A 19,112-nucleotide genomic window follows, 5' to 3' on the forward strand; every position below is an offset into this window, starting at 1 on the left:
AGATGGTGATAGTAGAAAGTGCTGCAGTAAGCCAGAGCACATTATAATAGGTTTAGGAACTTGTAGGATGTTAGAAAACAGGATGAAATTTTTGTTACAGAGTCTCTTTAAGTTTGGCTGAAAAATAGGCCACATGCCTCTGCTTAGAGCCATGCAATGCAGCGCTGCGTAATATGTTGGCGCTTTATAAATACAATAAATACATAAATAATGCAATTGAGTAAGTACTCCTGTTGCATGTTCTTTGCTCTCATGGCAGGAAAGGAAACATTCTTTCTTGTAGTCACGCAACCCCAACACTGGTGCGGTTACTATGGCTCGTTTGCAAGGCCTCAAAAGATGCTTTACCTACTTCAGTGATTACAAATGATTCCTTGGAGATGCTCTCATAAAAAGGTGATTAGCTGAGATGCATTTGGGATCCAAACCTTGCAATAACTTACAAGACCCAGAAATGTTACACGTGCAGACAGTTTTGTAATCTGTTGAAACCTTGTTACCTGTTTTTGCTAGATGAGATAACACAGCAAACTGAAATGTAAATGCAATACCACTTCTGATGTGCAGGTGACTCTTTAACACTCGCTTTTATGTATATTCACCAACAATCCTCTATGCTATTTAGTGACTCTATTATATCCCTCTATTGTATCCCCATTTGTGTCTTCCTTTAAATGCTTATGCTTCTTTAACCCATTCAGGTTCCGTGGTTTTCACGTGAGAAATGTTCACCTCCCATTCATTAGCCTAAACAATAGATTTATAATGTAAATGTGTGTTCATTTTAATTTATTTTTATTTTCAGTTGTAGTATTACTTTTTGGCCACAAGATGGCAGCCATGAGTTTGTTTACATGGCGTCACTCTAAGCGTAATACACGCTTAGAGTGGCACATCGGGGAGGGAACGGCCAGAAAAGGCGCAGCTTCCGAGAGAAGCTGACGCTTTTTCAGCGGGGAAGAGGAATCAGTGATCGGGCACCATAGCCCGATACATTGATTCCCTGGCTACCGAATCCGCGGCCGGGAGTGCGCGAGCACGCGCGCGATCGGCCGCGGGGGCGCGCGGTAGCGTGTATGGTTCCTGGACGTCGTTTCTACGTCCAGGAACCAAAATAGGTTAACCAATATGATACTTGCTACTACATTGCTTCTCCATAGACAGTCTTTGCTCCTTTTCAAACCTTCCCTTTTCAAGGCTGCACTACCAGCAAATGTTGCTGCACCCTAGACATAGCTTTTCCAGTTCTAACAACTTACACCTTGATGCTTTCATCTGGCCACCCAGCAGGCAGTCGCCTCCTAGGGGCATACCTATATTGTCCAGCATAGAAGCACTCTACAACTTCCTTGTTTTTTTTCTTGTGATTTAGACATCTAAAGTTTTAACCTGAGTCATCAATCTCTTTCTTTCTAACCACTTCTGGTGGCGAGATACAAAATCCTTCCAAAATTCATAATCTAATTTACCTTTCCTTTTGGCATTTTAATTTTCTTACAAATCTCCTTAAAGGGGCAGTGGCCCACATACTGTGATTGTCAGTCATCTATTCAATTGCTGTCTTACCTGCGAGGAGGTTTGAATCAAGCCTATCTTGATTTGTGTTAAGATGAGTGAAAACATTATTCCCCATTTTTACTTACTTACACAACTACTACTTTAAAAGTGCTTTTTTTTTTAACAAATGGGCCGGCCAGCCACTTACTTACACCTTTACCTCATAAAATAAACCTCCAAGCAGTGTGTTCTGACTGACAACCTTTAAATCGCTAATGCCAAACCAATATCAACTTCACTCAGACCTTCCAACGTACATACATTTAGACCAAATATATTTTAAAAGGTTCCTTAGTACTTCATGTCAGTCCAGTCTATTTACAGTCAATTTCTATGCAAGCGTAAATGCTTTTTACACAGTAGGGAAACAGTCAGAGCCGGGCCCTTAGATCTGCTGCCGACTGACTTACAGGCTAATCAGCAGATTCTAGCGAAAAGTATTCTTTCACTAGCTGCTGAGCTTGTAATTCATTAACTAGCATGGACTGAACTGAAACAAAGTTTCAAGGCGGACAAGACAGGTGTTTAGACACTGCTACAAAGTGTCTATGTACAATCCTGTCTTGCTGATACATATTACGGTCTAAAAGTTGCATCAAAACCACTTCCTATTGCCTCCTTAATACAGAAAAAAAATAATCACAGATTAAACCAACAAACCTAAACAGCAGATATTAAAGAGACACTGAAGCGAAAAAAAAATTATGATATTATGATTTGTATGTGTAGCACAGCTAAGAAATAAAACATTAAGATCAGATACATCAGTGTAATTGTTTCCAGTACAGGAAGAGTTGAGAAACTCCAGTTGTTATCTCTATGCAAACAAGCCATTAAGCTCTCCGACTAAGTTAGTCCTGGAGAGGGCTGTTATCTGACTCTTATTATCTCAACTGTTCCTGGACAATTTACTTTTCCTCTGCTAGAGGAGAGGTCATTACTTCACAGACTGCTCTGAAAGACTCATTTTGAATGCTGAGTGTTGTGTAATGGGCACATATTATAGAATGATGCAATGTTAGAAAAAACACTATAGGATCTTCTCAAAAAATTAGCATATTGTGATAAAGTTCATTATTTTCTGTAATGTACTGATAAACATTAGACTTTTATATAGTTTAGATTCAAATACACACAACTGAAGTAGTTCAAGCCTTTTAATGTTTTAATATTGATGATTTTGGCATACAGCTCATGAAAACCCTAATTTCCTATCTCAAAAAATTAGCATAATTTATCCGACCAATAAAAGAAAAGTGTTTTTAAAACAAAAAAAAGTCAACCTTCAAATAATTATGTTCAGTTATGCACTCAATACTTGGTCGGGAATCCTTTTGCAGAAATGACTGCTTCAATGCGGCGTGGCATGGAGGCAATCAGCCTGTGGCACTGCTCAGGTGTTATGGAGGCCCAGGATGCTTGGATAGCGGCCTTAAGCTCATCCAGAGTGTTGGGTCTTGCGTCTCTCAACTTTCTCTTCACAATATCCCACAGATTCTCTATGGCGTTCAGGTCAGGAGAGTTGGCAGGCCAATTGAGCACAGTAATCCCATGGTCAGTAAACCATTTACCAGTGGTTTTGGCACTTTGAGCAGGTGCCAGGTCGTGCTGAAAAATAAAATCTTCATCTCCACAAATCTTTTCAGCAGATGGAAGCATGAAGTGCTCCAAAATCTCCTGATAGCTAGCTACATTGACCCTGCCCTTGATAAAACACAGTGGACCAACACCAGCAGCTGACATGGCACCCCAGACCATCACTGACTGTGGGTACTTGACACTGGACTTCAGGCATTTTGGCATTTCCCTCTCCCCAGTCTTCCCCCAGACTCTGGCACCTTAATTTCCGAATGACATGTAAAAGTTGCTTTCATCCAAAAAAAGTACTTTGGACCACTGAGCAACAGTCCAGTGCTGCTTCTCTGTAGCCCAGGTCAGGCGCTTCTGCCGCTGTTTCTGGTTCAAAAGTGGGTTCATGCTTCCATCTGCTGAAAAGCTTTATGGAGATGAAGATTTCATTTTTCAGCACGACCTGGCACCTGCTCACAGTGCCAAAACCACTGGTAAATGGTTTACTGACCATGGTATTACTGTGCTCAATTGGCCTGCCAACTCTCCTGACCTGAACCCCATAGAGAATCTGTGGGATATTGTGAAGAGAAAGTTGAGAGATGCAAGACCCAACACTCTGAATGAGCTTAAGGCCGCTATCGAAGCATCCTGGGCCTCCATAACACCTGAGCAGTGCCACAGGCTGATTGCCTCCATGCCACGCCGCATTGAAGCAGTCATTTCTGCAAAAGGATTCCCGACCAAGTACTGAGTGCATAACTGAACATAATTATTTGAAGGTTGACTTTTTCTGTTTCAAAAACACTTTTCTTTTATTGGTCGAATGAAATATGCTAATTTTTTGAGATAGGAAATTTGGGTTTTCATGAGCTGTATGCCAAAATCATCAATATTAAAACAATAAAAGGCTTGAACTACTTCAGTTGTGTGTATTTGAATCTAAAATATATGAAAGTCTAATGTTTATCAGGACAATACAGAAAATAATGAACTTTATCACAATATGCTAATTTTTTTAGAAGATCCTGTATATACCTGAAAATAAAATTATGAGAATATTTTCTTTGCTGCTAATCTTTTAGTAATTATTCATAGTACACAACCAATTCACTAGATCATATTTTTTTTTTCGCTTCAGTGTCTCTTTAACAACCATCCAGCAGTTTCTACAGAATACAGCAACCTGTGTATGATCTATTTATAACACTCTACAACCTTTTTGAAAAGACACGCATAAACAAAGTTACAGCTGCAAATTACATCAACACTGCACTGTAAGGTATTACACATGCATTTTCAGAATGAACGTTAATAAACCCCAAATACAATGTTTGCTTACATAAAAACAAACACCAGAGACAAGACAAATACATCCAAGTAGCCAAGGTTCAGTTTTTGCGAGGCATCAATACTCACCCAGACCAAGAGAGGCTGTGAGAGAGGAGACAGAGATATATATAGGAGCTAAGTCAAGCGGTGCTTACCAGATTGACGGATCTCCCACTAGGCAGCTTTTGTCCTGCTATCTCACACCTCAGACGATCCTAGGTGAATATTATCTGCTCGGTCCCTGTTCACTGGGCCAAATTGTAAAGTCTAAGACCTGTAATATAAATTTAAAGTGAGGCCAAACCCCTCTAATCATACGTTGACTAATGGACCCTGAATTTTAGGCCCTTTAGAAAGAAGATCACACGGACACCAGCTACATGTTTGCAAACCAGATCGTCCTTCTTTAATAATGAAAGTTTCAAGTTTTTATAGCATTACAGTCACAGAAAGCATTATGTCATTATGTTAATAATTACAATATGGCGTGATTGCCTCATATTCCTAACTTTCATACCTGTCCGCTAATACATTTGCTAAAGACTGCAGAAATACAGTTATCTATCTGACATGTCCTGAATTTCTCCCTATCTAGTTTTGGTCAGCTCATTTCACCACTAAGGGGTTTTACCCCCTGACCACCAGAGCAATTTTCACCTTTCAGCGCTCCTTCCATTCATTAGTCTATAACTTTATCATTACTTATCACAATTAAACGAACTATATCTTGTTTTTTCCACCACCAATTAGGCTTTCTTTAGGTGGGACATTATGCCAAGAATTATTTTATTCTAATTGTGTTTTAATGGGAAAATAGGAAAAATGTGGGAAAAAATTCATTATCTTTCAGTTTTTCGGCCATTATAGTTTTTAAATAATGCATGCTACTGTAATTAAAACCCATGAAATGTATTTGCCCTTTTGTCCCGATTATAAAACCGTTTAAATTATGTCCCTATCACAATGTTTGGCGTCAATATTTTATTTGGAAATAAAGGTGCATTTTTTTCAGTTTTGCGTCCATCCCTAATTACAAGCCCATAGTTTATAAAGTAAGTGTTGTACCCTCCTGACATAAATATTTAAAAAGTTCAGTCCCTAAGGTAACTATTTATGTATTTTTTTTTAATTGTACATTTTTTATTTATTTTTTTAATTACAAACAAAAAAAAAAAAATTGGGAGTGTGGGAGGTAATGAGTTAATTTTTTGTGTAAAAGTAATTTATTTGTATGTGAAAAATGTTTAGGGTGTAGTTTTACTATTTGGCTACAAGATGGCAACAGTAACTTTTTGTTTTAATGCGACCTCCAAGCGTCCTTCCGGCCGCTTGGAGGAAGTACTTGGAGGCTGGGTAAGTGTTTTTTTTTCACAATGATCGCGCTGCTCATCGGAGAGCAGTGTATCATTGCGGGGCTTAGATCAACGAACGGGAATGGATTTTCCCGTTCATTGATCTCCGGGCGGGCGGCGTGTTTACGAGCGGCCGGTGGCGTGTTTACGAGAGGGAGCGCGGGCAGCGGCGGGAGCGCGGAAAGTACGGATTTCTCCGTCCCTGGGGGTTAAAGGATGGAAAAATGGACGGAGAAATTCGTACGGGCGGGGGGAAAGTGGTTAAGCAAGATAAAGAAGGTAGAATAAACTTTAGAATCATTAATTCCCATATCTAGTTTGTTGCCCCACCAGTTACCGTGAAGAGAAAAGTAATTTCAGCTTTGTTTGAAAACCTAAGAGAACCTGTCTCTCTAAAGACTAAAAAGATCTATAACTAAGTATAGCTATGTTATAAGGTATATTGAAGAAACCCTCACAAATGCTGTCCAAATGGACAGCAGGTTGTCACCTGGGTATGCTTCACTGTCTGGTGCACAAAGAGTTTCTTTGGGCGCCGCATGACTGAATGGCTGTTGCTGGGAGGTCTCCTCCGGGCATGATTGGGGGGAATCAATACCTAGATTCCATGTAATGTTTTTCAACATCATTTTATGTATGGTCCAGCCCCCCAGCAGTCTGTAGTAGGTTTATCCGGCCCTTGAGCCAAAAAGTTTGGGGACACCTGCTCTATACCTATCTGCTGCACTCTCTGACCTGCCTACCCTCACTGACTCCTCTGTGCTCTCTACACCTACCTGCTGAGCTCTCTTACCTACTATCCCTGCTGACTACTCGCATTCTTGATACCTACCTGCTGTGCTCTTCCACACACCTACCGCCACTGACTGTTAGTAATATCAGCCTAAATTTGGTAATTTCCATGAGTTGTTAATATCTTTGCATTGTTGGTGTTCACTACTTGTCTTTGGTAATATCTGTATTACCTTGTGTAGTTTTATTAAATAAGAAAAAAGGGGTGTGGTATTAGTGTGGCCTATAAAGGGGCAGGGCTTAGGTTGCCAGAGCTTATGTGCCTATAGGCTCCTGAACTAGATTTAATTAAATATTTACAAAAATGTGAGCGGTGTAGTCACTTTTGTGAGATAAGGTATGTGACAGATTGCTGTAGTACAGCACTTTATTTATTTTCTCTCTTATGTTTTCCCAGGTTAGAATGTTCGCTGATCCCACTGGAGCATTTGCTAAGGTAATTAGTACATTATCCGCTATTTATTTCATTAGACAACTTAGTTTTCAGTGACATTGTATATTTCGTTGGACCAACAGAGCATCTGTGTGGTTCAAAATGCTATTTTGATTTTCTTATTTGTTCTGGCCTTCAGTTTATGGTGACATCTTTCCTTTTTAAGATTTTGCAGGTAAAACTACAAATCAGTTTATCATTTAGATCAGGTGGTAGTAACCATGATTGTATAATTTGGATTGCGTCATAGTAGCACGTTTTTAATTGATTCTGATATGTGCCAAAGCGCATAGAAACAGTAAGGCTGCATGAGCAGGAGCCTTACTGACGTCCCCATGTCTGTTATATGCCCTCACAGGGCTTGGTATCAGAACAGCTGGACAATTTCAGTGAGCTTTGTGCTGCCTGCTGCATTAGTGGAGACTAAATTTATAGTGGGTAGGAGGCGCCCGGTCTGGGTGACATCATGATAGAAAACAGTTACTGCTATATAAATTTGGAGCAAACGGAGACTATGTTCATTCTACAAGGTATGGAGTATTGAAATCGTCCTACCTTATAGGTGTATAGTCGAAAATATAAACGAGTGGATATTTACGATTAAATTCGGTTTTTATTGGTGCACTTCGACAACGCGTTTCTCGGCTTACTGCCGCTTCCTCAGGTCAATACATGTGCCTTTAAAAACAAATGGCAACTCTCAGATACCATAACAGTGAAATAAAACAGACATTTTTTTACACAAGACAAAATTAGGAAAATCAAACATTTTCATGTATAACATAAATTTCCAATGTATTAAAAACTGTATAAGACATATAACTCAGCAGGTAAAAATATCCGTTATAGAAATCAATACGATAGTTCACTTGTATATTTCTCCAAATGCCCTTAATAAAATGAAAGTTTTTAGGAACAAGGTTGTGTCCATATTTCTGTTTATGAATGGGGATAGAACATCTGTCTAAGGGATAGTGTGTTAGGGGATATATTAGTTGGTACTCTCCAAAGGCGTGTGCTAGTGGATGTATATACACACACACCTATGTATGGTATACAGGACACATATACTAGATGTGGTTGCTTTTAATCCGCAAGAGGAGAGATGGGCCCACATTTGGGCGGAGTTTCAGGATGCGGAGGGGTTTCCCTAAGGGAGCTATAGGGAGAGTATTCTAACTCCTCAGGTGAGGAGTACATAGATACAATGTATGTATAAGTGCGCTGTTGCGCATTACTGTGTTAACTTAACAGGTTATCCGGGCAGGGGTGGAGCTGGAGCAGCAGTGCCATGGGTATGTGCACATACCTGTCGGAGATTTCGTACGGGTATCCGGGCGCCAATGCTGCGCGGCGGTCTCTGGGGGAGGTTTAAAAAGTTTCCCTCCTCGTAGGAGTAGGTGTGGCCATGTGCGGTGACGTCATCGCGCTCCGCACGCTCTAATAGTACGGTGGCCTGTGGCGTCCCAAGGCTCTGTGTGTGAGGGGAGTATCCTGGGCGGCCATCTTTGTGAGGTCTAGAGTTTAGCCCTGGTGGCGGCCATTTTGGGGGGGGCCTAGATGGGGAGAAATTGCTAATGATTTAAAAAGGATTCTAGTTTACACGTCCAGTAGTTTAGAGGTCTATTATTTCTTGTTGGGATTATGATGGATATACCTTTATTAGCAGTAATAAACAAAAATTAAAAATAATAATAATAAATGAATAAAAAAGGAGTTTTTTCGGAAAAGAATTATATATAAAATTCAGAACGTAACTTTTTTTCTGGGCTGAGGTTGCCCTCTACTGGTCAAAATTGGGAATAGTTGAACTCTAAAAGATTAGGTATCTCCAGGTTTTGTATTCTGTTGAGATTTATTTTATTCTCACTTCTTTTTTATATATATATATCTCACTTCTTTTTTTGTGCACAGTAAATTCATCCCATTATGACGCGGATGTGCACACTTCAAATCTGATAGAACTAGGGGGTAGGTGGATCCCCATGTAGTCCACTCTACCCAAATAAGAGTTTTTTTATATATATATATATTTCATAACATATATAAACACATACATGTAGCCCTGGGTACACCCATGCAAACACATAAGTATAACCCCTTGGGGTAAAAAATAGCAGGTTTGTTGCGTTGCTATTTTTATCAAATAATAGTAATAAAAAACAATAATAAAAAAATAATAATAATAATAAAAATCCACATTTTTTATATATATATATATATACATACACAAACAGGAGTTCCCATCAGTGGTTCCATAGGGAATGGTAGCACTAGTTATCGATACGTATGGTCATATTTCTCTGGAAAAGTTTGTCTCAAAAGGTTTTTCTCATGACCACTGGAACATAGCATGTCAATTGCGTTCGTAGTATAGAAGCTTGCGATAACGGGTAGCAGGTGACCTAGATAGTTTGTAATTATAGATGTGTCACTATAGTGGCCTAAAGTGGACTAAGGGCATTAAGTTTAAGGAGTAAAAAAGGGGGAGGGGGGGGGGGAGTTTATACCAAATGGGGGGGGTGGGGGGGGGTTTAGGGGGAGGAGTATGAGGGGTTTTTTTGAAGAAGGGTTCATGGCCACTATTAAAGCTAGTGGGGTCTCAGAGAGAGCCTCTATGATAGGCCTATATGTATAGTGGGGATACCAGTATTAGATGTCTCTAGGAAAAATTCTTTAGAGTTTCACAAGTTATGTTCTAGACATATATTCAAACCTTCTGGCTGCAGTGTGTTAAGCTGAAATATCCAGTACATCTCCCTAGCCTTTAATGTATTATGTCTATTAGGTGTTTTTTCCGAAATTTGATCAATTGGACAGACCGTAGTTCCATCTATGGCCTGGTTATGGAAATATTTGTAGTGTCGCGAGAGACCATGTTTCAAGAAGCCTTTTTGGATGTTTCGTTTATGTTGTCCCCATCGTGCTCTGAGGGGTTGGGTAGTTCTACCTACATATTGGAGTCCACAGGGACATGTGATAAGATATATAACGAAGTCACTTGAACAGTTTACTAGATTCTGGATCGTAAAAGTAATCCCAGTGACTGTGGATGTAAAGTTCTTTTGATCCATTTGAAGTAGTGGGCAACATAGGCAGCGTGGTTTCATGCATGGTTTACTGCCCCTTATAGTGTCCCCTCTTGATATATCTGAGGCATCGTTATCGTTGATCCTACTTGGTGCCAGAAGATTTTTTAAAGTTCTGGCCCGGCGGAATATCTGTCTGGGTTTATTGTTGATGTTAGTTCTAAGATATGGATCATTCATTAACAGGGACCAATGTTTGTTCAGAATCTTTTTTATTTGCTGGTGATTGTTTGAGTAGCGTGTTATAAAACTCGGTTCCACTTCATTGTTCATCTTTTCTATTTTATTCTGTTTTTTTCTGTTTGGGTTCTTCAGAATAGAGTCTCTATTTGCCGTTCTGGCTTTTCTTTTTGCTTCAGTGATAAGCTTCTTTGGGAAATGCTTTTCTTTGAATTTTTTGGTAAGAATATGAGCTTGTGTATTATAGGTTGTGAGGTCCGTGCAATTTTTCCTGATTCTTCCTGATTCTTAAAAACTGGCCGTATGGTATGTTGGTTTTCCAGGGTTTGTGGTGGCAGCTATGGAAATCGATGTATGAATTAGAGTCCACGGTTTTAAAGTGATTTCTTGATTTAATCTTGGTACTTTCATGATAAACGACTATGTCGAGATATTCAATTTCTTCTTTATTGCAGTTTGAGGTGAAGTTTATCCCCCAATTGTTACTATTTAGATAGTTTTTAAATTCGTTGATTAGTGAAATGTCACCATCCCAGATGATGAACAAATCATCAATATATCTTTTGTATAGAACTATGTTTTTGTTGAATGGGTTGTCCCGGCCTAGTAGTAAGGTTTCCAACAGGCCCATAGTCAAGTTCGCATAGCTTGGGGCAAACCCCGCCCCCATCGCCGTCCCTCTTGTCTGTAAGTAGGTCGTGCCCATACATTCAAAAAAGTTGTGCGTAAGGATGAATTCTATTGCTTGAATAATGAAATATTTCTGTTTACGCGGTAGTTCCGCATTAGAGCTGAGGTAGTACCAGACTGCCCGAAGTCCTATATGGTGGTGTATGTTGGAATAAAGAGAACAGACGTCTAGGGTCAGCCAAACATATGTATCTTTCCATGCTAAGTCTTCCAGTTCAGCCAGTAGTTGAGTGGAATCTCTGAGGTAAGACGGTAATTGATGTACAATCGGTTGCAGGTGTAGATCTACTAATTCTGAAAGATGTGATGTTAATGAATCTATACCGGCTATGATCGGGCGGCCCGGTGGGTTGGTGAGTGATTTGTGGATCTTCGGGAGGTGATAAAAGTGTGCTACTGGTGGGTTGTGTATAATAATGTATTCTTTTTCTGTTTTGCTGATTAGTCCTTCCTCACATGCGCATTTTATCATTGTGTCCATTATTTTCTTAAATTCTTTTGTGGGGGCTTCTTTTAGTTCCATATAATATTCTTGGTCTTGTAGAATTCTATGTGCTTCTCTAATATACTCTTCTCTGTTCATGATGACTATTCCCCCCCCCTTATCCGCAGATTTAATCACCAGATTTTTATTGGATCTCAGATTTTTTCAGTGCTCGCTCCTCCTTTTTCGTTAGATTTTGCTTGCCTTCCTGGAGCTCCATGTCTCTGAAATCCTGAAGTACTTGTTTGTAGAAGCTTTCGATGTATGGTCCACGATCGTTTGTAGGGTAGAAATTTGACTTCTTTTTCAGTTCCGTATGTATGTATTTTTCCATTTCTAATTCATCATGATCGAAGTATATTGTTTCTTTGCCGGTTTCAATATCGACAATTATCGGTGTGATCAGCTTATCTCTGGTTTCAGAATTACCTTGGAGTTTCTTCATAGCGAAGTGACGCTTTAGCGTCAATTTTCTCGTGAAGGAGTTGAGATCTACAAATAGCTCACCCAGACCGGGCGCCTCCTACCCACTATAAATTTAGTAACACTTCCCCTCGTATATGATCTATACCGAGGGTGATTTAGTCGAATCTCTCGACAATTAAATCGTTTTTCTTGGGAGCAGCGACCATCTGGGATTTACAAGGCCGAGTGGGGACGGTACTTCTCCACCTGCGAATACGAGTGGTTGCCTTGCTGCAACCCACTTTTGTGAGTATATACTCAATTACTTTACAATATATCCATACCCACTAACGATATTGCACTAGATTGGGCTCCCGGACTTGTTTTGTGCTTTTCCCTCTCCACTACTCTATAGCATTAGTGGAGAGGCTGGTGAAGGACATCAGACTGGGGGCATAGCTGCACGTATAATATTTGAATGTTCAGATGGTAATGGAGCTTATTAGGATTCACAGATGGCTTATTTTATTCCTCTTGGAGACCTACTCATTCAGCATGAATTGCCTAACAGGAATAATAAGATTAAGATAGACAAGGCACCTGGCCCAGATGGCATCCATCCCCGGGTATTAAAGTAGTTGAGTTAAGCCACTTTATCTTATTTTCTGTGATTCTCTGTCAACTGGGTCAGTTCCTTATGACTGGCGTACAGCTGATATTTTCCCCTTATTCAAGAAGGGGGAAAAAAATCAGAGCCAGGAAACTACAGATCTCTAAACTTAACATAAGTTGTATGTAAATTGTTTGAAGGTATCCTAAGGGATGCTATACACAATTATGTAGCACAGAATAATCTTATTTCAGTTCAACAGCATGATTTTACTAAGGACAGGTCCTGTCTCACCAACATGCTCAGCTTTTATGAAGTGGTGGCTGAAAATTTAGATCTTGGAAAAAGCTATAGATGTAGCGTACTTGGACTTTGCAAAGACTTTTGACACTGTTCCCCACAATAGAAGCTCCTCATAGGGTAATAAAGTTCAGTCTATTTTCTTAAATGAGTACACCTCTTGAGTGCCTTTGTGAATCCCAAGTGCCACTCTCCTGTGCAGTGCCCTCGTCCCCTCTCTCTAAATATTCACTAGATATGAGCCACCGCAGCTTCCAGGTGGATATTAGGCATTACTCATAAACCGCTCTCTTTGATTCTTGATTCTGCAACAAAAAATAATCTCCACATAGGGTAATATTGTCCAGACTACAGAACATGTGCAGCAAAACCTCCGTGCTCTCGTGCTCTCACTCTGTGCTTGTGCCAATCCCAAACACTACATGCCAGAATGCTCTCCAGATATGGCCCACCTATGTCTGTAGGTGGATTATGCGTTTTATTTCGCTGCCTCTCTTGAGGTTTCTTTTAATCCAGTAAAATGTGGCATTAAGTTATGGGCGTCTGAATTCCTCTCATCCCATTGCGCTCTTCTCTCTCTGCTGTCACATCCAGCTGCTTTAGTGGAAAAGCAGCTGGATGTGACAGCAGAGAGAGAGGAGCGCATTGGTTTAGGTAAAAGTTATAGTGTTTACAAACTATGGTACAAAAAAAGTGAATTTACGCAATTTGAAGCAGCTCTGACTTTTCTGAGCACCCAGGGCTGTGGAGTCGGTACAAAAATCTCTGACTCACAGGTTAGGATTCCTCCGACTCCTCGACTCCGACTCCTCTAATTTGTATATTACAATCTTCTTGATTGAAAGTATGTAACATGAAATGCATCTCTTAACTGCCAACGCTTAGGAATTTTAAAAGACAACAAAAGTGAGAGGGATATGGAGACTTCCATATTTATTCCCTTTAAAGGGAAGATCCACAGAGTTGTTTAAAAAAATAAAAATACTAATCCACTTACCTGGGGCTTCCTCCAGCCCGTGGCAGGCAGGACGTTCCCTCGACGCCGCTCCGGAGGCTCTGTATTCAATGTGCACAACATTCTCAGTGGATTCCCTGCAGCTTTGTGGGGAGTGCATATGTAGAGTATAGTACTACTGTGTAACAAAGTAAACCTGAGACAGATGAAATTAAAGTTTGTTTTTTTTGTTTGTTTTTTACATACCTGGGGCTTCCTCCAGCCCCCTTCAGGCTAATAAGTCCCTTGCTGTCCTCCTCTTCGTACTACACCTGTGCAGCACTATCTGCAGGTGCAGAATGCTCCTGGCTGTGGTAGCGGCACACGGCCAGACTGCGCTGACTGGCTGAATTACCGGGACTCAAAGCAGAAGATCCAGGTGGCGGAGAAGGACCGTGAGGGACTGATTAACCTGAAGGGGGCTGAAGGAATTTCGTAGTCCTCAAACCAAATTTTAACATATCAAATTATTTGATTTCATGAGCAAAGGGAGTGCATACATTTGCATAAACCAGCATCGGCGCAGAATTATTTCCATCTCATTGACCATCTCAATTAGTGACACAACTAAACATCAGGCTTTATTCTTGGGGCCCATTCACACTTGAGCGTTTTGCCGGCGATTTCGAGTCCCCCTCTCTCTTGATAAAGCGGCGTCGTTGCCGCGGAACTGGTGGAGACATCCGCCCGGGGCTCTCTCTCCCTCCTGCTGCCTGTTTATGCGCCCACCCGGCTAAGTATATTTTGCCTTTCTGTACTGTGTCAGCCTTACAGCGTGCGGTATCATAGTCACAACAATTGAACGCTACCACATCACTGTTTTATGCACTGTTTGCAATATACTGTATTTGATCATATTGCATCTGATACTTGGTTTGCATCATATTGATGGCATTATTTATGCACTGTGTGTTCACATTTAGACCTCTCCTTAGGTCTCTTTTTTCACTTGTTTTCAGCTGGTATACTGAACCCGGGTTCTATTACTGGGGGTAGCTCTGTTTTGAGCACCTCACAGTATGAGATATTTATACTATTATGCTTATTCTATGATGGGGCGCTTTCTATTATTATATTGATTAATTCATTGCAATTATGATATATGCACTAGAGGCAGCATGATGTTTCTTTTTACTGTAATTGTTTTTATTATGGTTCTATAGTGATTTAATATTGTTCATTAATAAATTGTTACCTTTTTGAAGATTACATACTTGTGTGGTGCTGTGTTAAAGGGACTTGCTTCTCCTATCATATGTACTGAACCATTTTCAGGTGATTTCCCGGCGATCGCGTTTCAGTGCTATAGAAACGCAAAACACGATTGCTAAAAAATAGCCAGGTGTGAATGGTGATTTTTTTTTGCCGTTAATCGCCAAAAACCGCAAGAGCAAAACGCTAGCAAAATCGCGAGCGTTTTGCGATCAGCAATTGTGAATGGGCCCTCACAGCATAGATGTGATTTTGTATATATAAGAGATTCCTGTGTATACATCATATATACAGTCACAATCAGATATGTATATCTGACCTTAAAAATACGAGGACTGCTTTATTGAAGCAGCACAAGTAACTATTTTTTTTTTTTTTTTTGTGATAACAGTTTATTGTACAAGTAACTATTTTTTGATTATTTATTTCATTTTTGGGGACTAAGCAGAGCTATTACTGTATATATAAATTATTTATGATGACTGTTATCCGAGAAACAGAACATTTGATCATATTTTCTATTTTAATTACAGTTTAAATTCATTAGGAGTCAGAGTCAGTGCATTTTTTTTTCTCAGACTCCAGGTTCCCAAAAATGACTTCAACTCCTTGACTCAGACTCCACAGCCCTGTGAGCACCTGTCATTTTTCTTGAGGTGCTAGAATTTTAGGATAGTATAGATACCCCTAAATGACCCTGGAATTTTGGAAAGAAGACACCCCAAGGTTTTCACTGAGGGGCATGGAGAGTTTATAGACGATTTCTTGTCACAAGTTAGCAGAAAATGACACTTTGTGACAAAAAATAAGAAAAAAAAAGTGTTTCCATTTCTGCTAACTTGTGAAAAAAAATCTGCCACGCTCTCACCATGCCCCTCAGTGAATACCTTTGGGTGTCTACATTCCAAAATTGGGTTAATTGTTGGGTACTTGTACTGTCATTTTGGGGGGGCTGAATTGTGAGCACCCCTCTAAAGCCTAAAGGTGCTCATTTGATTTTGGGCCCTTTGCGCAGCTAAGCAGGAAAGAAGTGTCACACATGTGGTATTGCCGTACTCAGGAGAAGTAGTATAATGTGTTTTGGGGTGTCTCTTCACACATAACTCATGCTGGGTGGGAGAAATATCTCTGTAAAAGACAAGTTTTTCGATTTTTATTTATTTTTTATTGTTTTACACAAAATTGTCCTTTTACAGAGATATTTCTCCCACCCAGCATGGGTAAAATACTCCCCAAAACACATTATACTACTTCTCCTGAGTACGGCAATACCACCTGTGACACTTTTTTGCTGCCTAGCTTTGGAATGGGGCCCAAAGTCCATTGAGTACCTTTAGGATTTCACAGAGTATTTTTAGGCATTTGGTTTTCAGAATACTTCTCACGGTTTAGGGCCCCTAAAATGCCAGGGCAGTATACCCCACAAGTGACCGCATTTTGGAAAGAAGACACCCCAAGGTATTCCGTGAGGCGCATGGTGAGTACGTAGATTTTATTCCCGCTTGCCTCCACAACAGGTCAACAGTGATATTGCCCCGCCTACCAATGGGACAGGACGCACAAGATGCAATATAAGTACCACCTCCTCCTACCTATCCTCAGTGCTTTCCTGCCCCTTGGACAGACAGGATGCAAGATCTTCCCAGCAGGCTTTGCTGTTGCATCGTATTGTTTAGCATAGCTTTAGTGCAGCTAGACCTCAGCTTCCCTGATCGCTGACTCATGTATCTAGTGTTCCTGTATCCTAGTTCCTGTTCTGAGTACGTGGATTCCAAACCTGTGTTCCTGTTGATGTCCTGAGCTCTTGGAGTTCATGCCTGTATGCCTGTTCCTGCTCTGAGTCTCTGGACTCACGCCTGCATACCTGTTCATGTCCTGAGTATCTGAATTCCTTGCCTGTATGCATGTTCCTGGTTAAACCTGTATACCTGTTCCTGGATAACCTGCATGTCTGTTCCGGATTCAACCTGCATATCTGTTCCTGGACTTGTATCCATTTGCCAGTCACTGGGTAATATTCCTGGATATTGATCTTGAACTTGTGTTGCAAACCTGTTCCTGCATCATGTTTTAGAAACCCTGCTTTGAACATTGCATGTACCTTTCACTGTGAATAAACATCACTTGCATCAAATCCTGGACGTCTGCATATATTTGGGATTTACCAACTGCACAGAGCACGGCCGAGCCTGACACCTACACACCTGCGACAAAAGTATTTGCAATACAGAATTATAAATAAAAACTATACGTGTGGAAAACAATTTCTTTGCTCTTGGTCAACAAAACAAATCAGATTTAGCTCGACGCATTGCAACTGTTGGAATAAGGTACGCTGTTTATCAGTTTTTCAACTGGGCTACCGGGAAGCCCAAGGGTAACGCCAGCCATCTCTGCCTGCCTGCAGGTGGACCGAGATAGGGAATCTGCAGGCGAATCATGAAGATATGGGCAAGCGGTGGCTGGTGTGGAGGCTCAACACATGCAGACGCATCCCTGCGCGCCTAGTTACACTACCGTTTCTGGCTGTAGACTCAGCGCTGTAATGGTACACAGCGATTCCGCACTGAGGCTCTGGCGAAAGTTAACAATCGAATTGTTCCCGGGACTTTTGCCGCTTGGGGAGCGCATCTGAGGCCTCAAGTGGGACGCCGAGCACCTGTTTTAAAGAGACGCTGGAAGCACATGGTGGCTGACACTACGTTCATGAATGCCATCCGCTATGGAGGATTCCTCCTATCTCGGCAAGGAACCAAGCGCAGACTGACAGCGACCAGGTAAGGTCTTGGATGTTAGTTTAAAGGGAAGCAAAACTGTTTGTTTTAAGGCCAGATGCTGTTTGCGGAGAACTGAGATAGGAATCTGCAGATGACTTGAAGCGGATGGTTTGGCAGAAATGCAGCAGAAATGCCTGCTATATAACCACTGAAAATTCAAATCATTAGAAATTGTAGTCTTGCCATTTATAAGTATGCTTCCTCTTTATATAATGTTGTATGCTTAACTATTTGACATTCCTGGACGTGAAACTCACGTCCAGGAAGCCATGTGCGCTCCTGCGCGTCCACGCGGCCGATCGCGCGCGTGCACGCGCGCTCCCGGCCGGCGGTTTGTTAGCCAGTGAATCAGTGAATCGGGCAACGGTGCCCGATCACTGATTCCTCTCCCCCGCAGAAAAAGCGACAGCTTCTCTCGGAAGCTACGCTTTTTCTGCTTCCTATGTCGCTCTAAGCGTACGTTGTACGCTTAGAGTGACGTCAATGTAAACAACTCATGGCTGCCATCTTGTGGCCAAAAAGTAAACTACATCTAAATGTTAAATAAAAATAAAAATACACATATTTACAAAAAAAAAAATACAATTTCAATCCCACCCTCCCAAAAATACCCACATAAAATGTTTAATTAAAAAAAAACAAAAAACATTACAATTAAAAAAAAAAAAAAAAAAACACAAATATTTACCTAAGGGTCTAAACTTTTTAAATATCTATGTAAAGATGAAATATTTCTTTTTTTTTTTATTATTATAAGCTTGTAAATAGTGATGAATGCAAAACAGAAAAAATGCACTTTTATTTCCAAATAAAATATTGTCGCCATACATTGTGATAGGGACATAATTTAAATGGTGTAATAAACGGGACAAATGGGCATATACAATACGTGGGTTTTAATTATGGAGGCATGTATTATTTTAAAACTATAATTGCCGAAAAGTGAGAAATAATTATTTGTTTCCGTTTTCTTCTTATTCTTCCTTTTAAAATGCATTTACAGTAAAGTGGCTCTTAGTAAAATGTACCCCCCAAAGAAAGCCTAATTGGTGGCGGAAAAAACAAGATATAGATCAGTTCATTGTGATAAGTAGTAATAAAGTTATAGGCTAATGAATGGGAGGTGAACATTGTTCGGATGCATGAAGCGAAAAACGACTGAATGCGAACTGGTTAAGGTGGTAAAGCATGAAAATAGGAAACATGAGGCCTGGCCCTGAGGCGCCAGGTGTTACCCGGACCGAATGTTGTTGTGTACTCCAACTATACTTGTATACTTGTATATGTACTCCAATCTATTGCCTGATGAAGCGGGTCGAAACCTGCAAAACGCGTT

The 19,112-nt window shown here is 40.5% G+C and overlaps 1 protein-coding gene across 3 annotated transcripts in view; it reads left to right on the plus strand.

Annotated features, from left to right (window-relative positions):
- PRDX5 (peroxiredoxin 5) overlaps positions 1-19,112 on the plus strand; it is a 260,461-nt gene that overhangs the window by 159,541 nt on the left and 81,808 nt on the right. For 2 of the 3 annotated variants that reach the window (XM_068260364.1, XM_068260363.1), the window contains exon 4: positions 7,000-7,038. The exons of the other annotated variant lie outside the window; for it this stretch is intronic. In XM_068260364.1, the coding sequence (XP_068116465.1) occupies positions 7,000-7,038 (39 nt within the window). The remainder of the gene's footprint in view (positions 1-6,999; positions 7,039-19,112) is intronic. 3 annotated transcript variants of the gene reach the window in all.

This window comes from Hyperolius riggenbachi, chromosome 11 (assembly GCF_040937935.1).
Source record: "Hyperolius riggenbachi isolate aHypRig1 chromosome 11, aHypRig1.pri, whole genome shotgun sequence".
In the NCBI taxonomy this organism is placed as follows: Eukaryota; Metazoa; Chordata; class Amphibia; order Anura; family Hyperoliidae; genus Hyperolius; species Hyperolius riggenbachi.